The sequence below is a fragment of the Colobus angolensis genome, unplaced genomic scaffold, assembly GCF_000951035.1.
Source record: "Colobus angolensis palliatus isolate OR3802 unplaced genomic scaffold, Cang.pa_1.0 Scaffold61, whole genome shotgun sequence".
NCBI lineage: Eukaryota > Metazoa > Chordata > Mammalia > Primates > Cercopithecidae > Colobus > Colobus angolensis.
Window position 1 is genome coordinate 4,718,196 of NW_012119710.1, and position 9,130 is coordinate 4,727,325.

The 9,130-nt window shown below is 48.2% G+C and overlaps 2 protein-coding genes across 6 annotated transcripts in view; one reads left to right on the forward strand and one right to left on the reverse strand.

Annotated features, from left to right (window-relative positions):
- PTPMT1 (protein tyrosine phosphatase, mitochondrial 1) lies at positions 1–6,652 on the forward strand. Its single transcript, XM_011963377.1, has 4 exons — positions 1–177; positions 287–367; positions 4,254–4,445; positions 6,307–6,652. The coding sequence occupies exons 1-4, from the start codon at positions 4–6 to the stop codon at positions 6,463–6,465; spliced, it is 606 nt and encodes a 201-aa protein (XP_011818767.1). The 5' UTR covers positions 1–3; the 3' UTR covers positions 6,466–6,652.
- A 380-nt stretch (positions 6,653–7,032) lies between these two features.
- The window catches only part of KBTBD4 (kelch repeat and BTB (POZ) domain containing 4), a 7,440-nt gene continuing 5,342 nt past the window's right edge, over positions 7,033–9,130 (reverse strand). For all 5 annotated transcript variants that reach the window (XM_011963376.1, XM_011963372.1, XM_011963375.1 and 2 more), the window contains exon 4: positions 7,033–8,627. In XM_011963376.1, the coding sequence (XP_011818766.1) occupies positions 7,767–8,627 (861 nt within the window). In that variant the 3' untranslated portion in view covers positions 7,033–7,766. The remainder of the gene's footprint in view (positions 8,628–9,130) is intronic.

A 9,130-nucleotide genomic window follows, 5' to 3' on the forward strand; every position in this document is an offset into this window, starting at 1 on the left:
GGGATGGCGGCCACCGCGCTGCTGGAGGCCGGCCTGGCGCGGGTGCTCTTCTACCCGACGCTGCTCTACACCCTGTTCCGCGGGAAGGTGCCGGGTCGGGCGCACCGGGACTGGTACCACCGCATCGACCCCACAGTGCTGCTGGGCGCGCTGCCGTTGCGGAGCTTGACGCGCCAGGTGAGCCAGGCCGGGGAGCCCGGGCCCCTGCCCCGTCCCCGCCGTTCCGTATCTGTCGGGCCGCTGGGGTCCCCACCGTCTTTGCTGAGCCACCTCTTTGCCTCGGCAGCTGGTACAGGACGAGAACGTGCGCGGGGTGATCACCATGAACGAGGAGTATGAGACGAGGTTCCTGTGCCACTCTTCACAGGTGAGGGACCCGGCCGCGGGGCAGGCTCGGGGGCCCGCTCCCCTCGCCCACCGCCCTGGGCCTGGCACGGCTAGAGAAGTTTGGGGGAGGTCATCATGCCCCAGAGCCAGGCGTCCCAAGCTGCTTTGCCTCCGGTCTGGTCCTCTAAACGGCACCTGGAGGTAGGCTAGAAACTGTGAAAGGCGTTTATTTAAAAGTTCAAGTTGGGCCGGGCGAGGTGACTCACGCCTGTAATCCCAGCACTTTTGGGAGGCGGGAGGAGGAGGCGGGCAGATCACTTGAGCCCAGGAGTTCCTGACCAACCTGGGCAACATGGCGAGGCCCCCATCGCTACAAAAATACAAAAAGTAGCCGGGAACGGTAGCGTGCGCCTGTAGTCCCATTTACTTGGGAGGCTAAGGCAGGAGAATCACTTGAGCCGGGGAGGTGGAGGTTGCAGTGAGCCGACATCTTGCATTCCAGCCCAGCCTTGGGCGACAGGAGTGAAACAGTCTCAAAAAAAAAGTGCAAATTGGCCGGGCGCGGTGGCTCAAGCCTGTAATCCCAGCACTTTGGGAGGCCGAGACGGGCGGATCACGAGGTCAGGAGATTGAGACCATCCTGGCTAACACGGTGAAACCCCGTCTCTACTAAAAATACAAAAATTAGCTGGGCGTGGTGGCATGTGCTTGTAATCCCAGCTACTTGGGAGGCTGAGGCAGGAGAATCACTTGAACCCGGGAGGCGGAGGTTGCAGTGAGCCAAGATCGTGCCACTGTACTCTCCAGTCTGGTGACACAGCGAGACTTTGTCTCAAAAACAAAACAAAAAAAAAAACAAAAAAAAAATAGCCAGGAGTTATGGTGCACACCTGTAGTCCCAGCTACTTGGGAGGCTGAAGCAGGAGAATCGCTTGAACCCGGGAGGCAGAGATTGCAGTGATCGGCCGGGCGCGGTGGCTCAAGCCTGTAATCCCAGCACTTTGGGAGGCCGAGACGGGCGGATCACGAGGTCAGGAGATCGAGACCATCCTGGCTAACACGGTGAAACCCCGTCTCTACTAAAAAATACAAAAAACGAGCCGGGCGAGGTGGCGGGCGCCTGTAGTCCCAGCTACTCCGGAGGCTGAGGCAGGAGAATGGCGTGAACCCGGGAGGCGGAGCTTGCAGTGAGCTGAGATCCGGCCACTGCACTCCAGCCTGGGCGACAGAGCGAAACAGTCTCAAAAAAAAAAAAAAAAAAAATTTGGGGGCCAGGCACAGTGGCTCACGCCTGTAGTCCCAGCTACTCGGGAGGCTGAGGCAGGAGAATGGCGTAAACCCGGGAGGCGGAGCTTGCAGTGAGCTGAGATCCGGCCACTGCACTCCGGCCTGGGCGACAGTGAGACTCCATCTCAAAAAAAAAAAAAAAAGATGTTATTTACAATGTGATTAAAAATGTTGCCCTATCGTTATAGTGTTTGGCATCTAATAGCACTAAACAATTATCTTTCTCATTTGTTTTACTGATATAGCATGATGAAGATACTATTATTTCAACCTGAGGATTTTTTGAAACCTTAAAAATATTTGTGACTTGGCTGGAAATATTTGTGACTTGGCCAGGTGCGGTGGCTTTGACGCCTGTAATCCCAGCACTTTGGGAGGCTGAGGTGGGTGGATTGTGTGAGGTCAGGAGTTTGAGATCAGCCTGGCCAAAATGGTGAAACCCCATCTGTACTAAAACACACAAAAAAATTAGCCGGGTGTGGTGGCAGGCGCCTGTAATCCCAGCTACTCAGGAGACTAAGGCAGGAGAATCGCTTGAACCTGAGAGGCAGAAGTTGCAGTGAGCCGAGATTGCACCAGTGCATGCCAGCCTGGGCGACAGAGTGAGTCTCCGTCTCAAAAAAAAAAAAAAAATGCTGACCTTCATTCAGAACCATAAAGTCTCCGATACTCATTATTAAGAGGTTAATAATAAGAGTAGCTGGAGGATATCTGAAGTCTTAAAGCATAAAGTTTGCCCAGTTGCCAGAGACCTTATTTCTATTTCTTCTTTTTTTTTTTGAGACAGTCTCACATCTCACTCCATTGTCCAGGCTGGAGTGCAATGGTGCAATCTCAGCTCACTGCAAAGTCTGCCTCCCAGTTCAAGTGATTCTCCTGCCTCAGCCTCCCAAGTAGCTGGAATTACAGGTGCCCGCCACCATGCCTGGCTAATTTTTGTATTTTTTGTGGAGATAGGGTTTCGCCATGTTGGCCAGAGTCATCTCGAACTCCTGACCTCAGGCGATCCACCCACCTTGGCCTCTCAAAATCTGGGATTACAGGAGTGAGCCACCACACCTGGCCACTTATTTCTTCTTTGTAAGTGATGACATTGCACTAATGAAGGTCAGTGCATTGTTTTAATTTTTTTTGTTTTTTTTGTTTTCCAGACGGACTCTTGCGCCTGGCCCATTGTTTTAATTTTAAAATGATAACCCTATTTTCTACCATGTGCTTCCTCAAAAAAAAGTGGTAAAAAAAGAGGAGACTTATGGACAGAGAAATAGAAAGCCCTGGCAAAATATTGTACTCCACATCTGCCGCTGAATCACTACACAGGTGCCAAAATTATACAAAAAAAAGTTACACTGGCTGGACCTGGTGGCTCATGCCTGTAATCCCAACACTTTGGGAGGCTGAGACAGGAGGATGGCTTGAGGCTAGGAGATTGAGACCAGCCTGGGCAACATAGCGAGACCCCCATCCCCACACAAAAAAATAACAAAATTAGCCTGGCACAGTGGTGTGCAGCTGTAGTCACAGCTACTCAGGAGGCGGAGGTGGGAGGACTGCTTGAACTTAGGAGTTTGAGGCTGCAGGGAGCCATGATTGCACACCACTGCTCTCTGACCTGAGTGACATAGCAAGATCGTGTCTCTAAAATAAAATAGGTATATTTTTGGAGATGTTGTTTTTCTCTTGTCACCCAGGCTGGAGTACAATGGTGTGATCTCTGCTCACTGCAACCTCTCTCTCCTGGGTTAAACAATTCTCCTGCCTCAACCTCCCTAGTAGGTGGGATTACAGGCATCTGCCACCACGCCTGGCTAATTTTTGTATTTTTATTAGAGACAGGGTTTCACCATGTTAGCCAGGCTGGTCTCGAACTCCTGACCTTAGGTGATCTGCCCACCTCGGCCTTACAAACTGTTGGGATTACAGGCGTGAGCCACCATGCCCGGCCGAAATAAAATGTTAAGATATTTGCAGCTGAATTTGTTGCAGCTAAAATATATATAGCTAATATTTTGCAGCTAAATATTCAAGTATACAAAGGGTAGTTTAAGAACACTTTACCTGCTGGTGTGGTGGCTCACACCTGTAATCCCAGCACTTTGGGAGGCTGAGGCGGGCAGATGACCTGAGGTTAGGAGTTCGAGACCATCCTGGCCAACATGATGAAATCCCGTCTCTACTAAAAATACAATTAGCTAGGCTTGGTGGCATGTGCCTGTGGTCCCAGCTACTCAGGAGGCTGAGGCAGGAGAATCGCTTGAACCTGGGAGGTGGAGGTTGCAGTGAACTGAGATCACACCACTGCACTCCAGCCTGGGCAATAGAGCGAGACTCTGTCTTAATAAAAGAAAAGGAACACTTTAAATCTTGGACATAATTCTAACTCAGCAGCATAGCTGTTGTTTGATGAAAAACCAACTATGTAGGCCAGCCATTTTAAATACATTTCTGTCCTCACCTGGAATGGGGAAAAAAAGCATTTCTGTAAGAAGTTTCTATTTTAGAAAACAGGAAACAGTGTATTCCCATTGTAGTAAACCCTGAAACTTCCCTGTTACTTTGCTGCCTCTTAGGAGCCCCTTATCATCCCACCCACATCAGGTTTTTTTCATTCTTTTTCATACTGGTGGACCTGGTTCCAGGAGTGGAAGAGACTAGGAGTCGAGCAGCTGCGGCTCAGCACAGTAGACATGACTGGGATCCCTACCTTGGACAACCTCCAGAAGGGAGTCCAATTTGCTCTCAAGTACCAGTCGCTGGGCCAGTGTGTCTACGTGCATTGTAAGGCTGGGCGCTCCAGGAGTGCCACTATGGTGGCAGCATACCTGATTCAGGTACAAAAGTTCTTTCTGGGCTGGGCATCGTGGTACATGCTTACAATCCTAGCATTTTGGGAGGCTTGAAGTGGGAGGATGGCTTGAGCCCAGGAGTTTGAGACCAGACTGGGCAACATGGCAAAGCTGTCTCTACAAAAAATACAAAAAGTTAGCTCGGTGTGGTGGTGTGCACCTGTAGTCCCAGCTACTTGGGAGGCTGAGATGGAAGGATCACCTGAGCCCAGTAGGTAGAGGCTGCAGTGAGCCATGATTTGTGCCACTGCACTGCAGCATGGCCGGCAGAGTGAAACCCTGTCTCAAAAAAAAAATAATAAATCTTTCTGGTCCCATTTATAGCAGATTTCCAGAACTTCAATAGCATGGTCTACTGGTGGGCCTTGTTGGAAAGAGCTGTGTGCTTGATTTCAGGCTGTTGGGAGGTGGCGTGGTATGATGGAAAGCACCTGAGCCTTGTGACAGACTAACCTGGGGCTCTGCCGCCTGCCAGTGAGGATCAGCAAAAGTGACTGATACCTAATGCTGTTTTCTCAAACTAAATGTATTATGAAGTTTAAATAAGAAATTACATCAAGTGCTGGCCTACAGCGGGCACTCTAAAAATGGAGTTGCAAAAGATATTCAGGAAAAGGCTAGACACTTGTTCTAATACCATGTCAGGGAACAATACTGTAGATAATAGTGCTGATCATTTTCAGCTTTATAGTACTCAAGTTTCTTCAAGTATTCCAGAGTAAAGTTCTGGATATTAGTTTCTGGAAACAGGCTCCAAACTAGATTCTGCCTATTAATTTGTCATGATTGGCAGGTGGGATGCTTTAAAAATATTTAGGAGAAGCAAATACCCTGTAGTCCATCATCATTTTGTAACCTGAGTTACAAAATGGCTCCCACAGAGCATTTTCTAAGTCATGTGAATAGCTAAGTTTGGCCTTGTGTTACTGTGGACTAGTGTGTATGTAGTTGAACAATACTAAAATTTTGGTCATAAGGACTCTGCTGGAATCAGGGTCTCAGGAGGGTATTTTGCACCAAGTGAGAATTGAATTAGCAAGCTAGAAATCTGTTATTTTCTTGGTTCTGTTCAGTTCTAGACCAATGAGTATCCTTAGGACATGTTAAGCCTCCTATTTAAATTATAATTATGAGTACTTGTTTTTCTAGCCATGGTGACAAGTTGCATAAAAACATCTACTGCAGGCCGGGCGCGGTGGCTCACGCCTGTAATCCTAGCACTTTGGGAGGCAGAGGCGGGCGGATCACGAGGTCAGGAGATTGAGCCTGGCTAACATGGTGAAACCTTGTCTCTACTAAAAATACAAAGAATTAGCTGGGCGTGGTGGCGGGCACCTATAGTCCCAGCTACTCAGGAGGCTGAGGTAGGAGAATGGCGTGAACCCGGGAGGCGGAGCTTGCCGTGAGCCGAGATAGCCACTGCACTCCAGCCTGGGTGACAGAGCAAAGCACTGTCTCAATAAAAAAAAAACAAAAAAACATCTATTGCATACTTGTTCCTAGAAGTTCTTTTAACCAAAAGCCCAGCTCGGAGAGGATGTGGAGTAGGCTGAGGCAGTCTTGAACTTAGGACCTCAGCTTCTCATGTGCAACTTTCTTTTTCTAGGATTTGGCAGAGCAAGAATTGGGTAGAAAGACTGACTTTCCACCTGGCCTGTTGCATAGTATTGTGAGACTGGCTGACTGCAGTGGTTACAGTACTCTCCCATTTATAATACAAGGAGCATGATTTTTAATGCCTCCAAAATGGAGTTTCCAAAGAAATGAAACTCTCGAAGTCCTTTAGCACCTGCTCATGTGTCAAGGGCACGTTGACACCTGCTTCTTTCTCAACCCTGTACTTCAGGTGCACAGATGGAGTCCAGAGGAGGCTGTAAGAGCCATCGCCAAGATCCGGTCTTACATCCACATCAGGCCTGGCCAGCTGGATGTTCTTAAAGAGTTCCACAAGCAGGTTACTGCAGGGGCAGCAAAGGATGGGACTTTTGACACTTCAAAGACATGATGTATGTAGATTAGAAAGAACTCAAGACACTCCTGCTTGATACAGAATAAAAAATACTTAACAGGACCAGCAGGGCTTAAGCCCAGACTTGACATAACTGAAATGTGCCAATGGGTAATAGGTAATTTTGCTTTCTCTGTCTTGCTTCGTTTTCTTCAAATAACACTGTTGTGTGGCTAGAAAGGAACAGATTTAGTGTGGCTTGTATTCATGGGATACAGGACAGGGATGGGGCCATCTTCTTTTCTTGAATAGAGCTAAAGAAGTATTTTAACAAAAATCTATTATGTACCTAATATTGTGCCTAATACAATATTTAGCACCACAACTCAAAAGACTTAGCACTAGAAAAAAGGAAACTCAGCTCTGGCTCTTTGCCACTGTCAGAATCTGAGTCTCACTGGCCCTGTGGAGGAGGGATCCTGTCTGGCGAAGTGGGAGCATGGGCTGCAGTCAGGACTGCTGCAGACGAAGCCATGTGGTGGTACGTAAGGAGTCCCCCTGAGGGAATGAAACACCCTCACCTCTTCAAAGTCACCCCTTCAGAATTCAACACAGACACACACATCCCTTCAAAAACTTTTATTTGTATCAACACTTCCTAGCTCTTGACTTAGCTTAGAGCTTTTAAAAGAGCAGACACCTTATATATTTGAACTTGAAAAAGTTTCTGCTATTAATCAGAAATAATCATTTCTATTTTCTGGCTTATCCCTTGGAATAAGCCAAAAATAAAACCAAAGTTACATTTCCTGACAGATGGATGAGAAAACAATAGAAGGAACGTCCTGAATTCTAGAGTTGACTCTTGCTGGTGAAGTGCACCTTCAGCTTAGTCCATTCTCCTACGTTAAGCCTGAAGGAAAACTCTTAACACCTAATTCTTTGTGGAAAAATGATCAACTAGCCCTTTCATAGGCTATAGAACAAAAGTACAATTGGGCATCTTTCCTTATGTCCTGGGATCAGGGGTGCTTATATTTAACATTGATCAGGTAAAGAGGAGAGGCTGTGCCTAAGGTCTGAGAAACAGCTTGCTTTAAGCAAGCTGTGGTGAGGCACACAATGACTAGGGGGTGGCAGAGAACAGGCTGGCCTACTGTCAGTTCAAGCAACCAGCTGAGCAGCAGCAGTCTAAAAAGCCCCGAACAGAACACCTCCATGGGTTCAGGGAAGGGCTGAGGCACTGCCTTTCTAATATGTGCCAAAAAATACATTACCTTGAATTGGGGCCCGGGGGACTTTTGAGTTTGGATGCGGAGGGAAAAGGAGTGAGCAGCTCTCCTCCCCTCCCCACAGCCTTAAGCCAACACAAACTGCAAATTGGTAAGCAGCACCTTAATACCTCTTGTGACAGTTACGGCTGAAGTGGCAGGGTCAAGCTTGTAGGTGTTGGCATCCCCCTTTTTATATCGGTCCCGGAAGACATAGATGCTCCCGTTACAGCTGGCAATCTTCCAGAGGGATGGGGCAGAGCTCCAGGCCTCAGGAAGGCAAAGCCGGGTGAAGCTGTCTAGCAAGGGATTGTAACATACCAGGGAGTCCCCTTCAGCCACGATGAACACCAGATCTTTATGCACAGCTGCGTGCATGTGGCCTGCAAAGGGCAGCACATAGGGCTTCACATGGCATTTGTCTGTCTCTGTGTCAAAGCACTGGATGAGTCGGGAAGGTTTGGTAAAGAAGTCCAGATCATTCTCCTCCCCCCCCAGTAAGTAGATGATCCCGTTGAGGTTGGCACCAGCAGCTCCTGACACAGCCACCTCTAGCTGGGTTGTCTCTGTCCACACATTATCACCTACACGATAATAAATGACTGCATTGGAGAGGGTATCTTGTAGTGTCTTGCCACCCAGTGAATATATGGCATCTTTCCCGGGCACAGACACCAGGGTGTGCTGGAGCCGGTCCCGAGGCAAAGGAGCACACCACTCCCAGTCAACGGTGGCATTGTTGCACTTCCACATGCGCCGTGGGATGGACCCTCCCACCACATACAAGTCTCCACCATGCTTGCAGGCCGCAGTGATCTGGTGGCACAAGCTGTTTTGGCCACTTACACTGATGGAGTCATCTTCTGCACAGTGCAAGGACACAGCCAACGAGTGGGTACGAGATGACTCTTTCCCAATCAGGTAAATGTGCACATTCTCCCCAATTTCCTATTGGCAAAATTAAAATTATATGACAGCTGTTAAGTTCTAGGCTAAGGCTCCGCTAAGACACATATCCTTAAGATCCCGGACTTCACACTTGTACCTGGCTTTAACATACTACTCTCTAATTACTGTATGGCATCCAACTGTCCTCTAGTCACTTTCTTTGAGGCAATTTATGCTGGGAGGAGAATCTTGTATTCACCCTTGTAACTTTTAAAATTCTCATAAGCTGGTGCTTTGGACAAAGGGTGATTAAGATTGTTAACTTGATGAAAGTAGTTCTCAAGGAACTTTGAAAGCTCACAGATTGGTGGTTCTGGGGTTACAAAGACATCCTTCTCCCCAGCTTATATCAACTTCAAGCCAGAGATGACTTATTCAAAAAAATAATAAATAAATATAAAAAATTTAAGGCCGGGCCGGGCGCGGTGGCTCAAGCCTGTAATCCCAGCACTTTGGGAGGCCGAGACGGGCGGATCACGAGGTCAGGAGATCGAGACCATCCT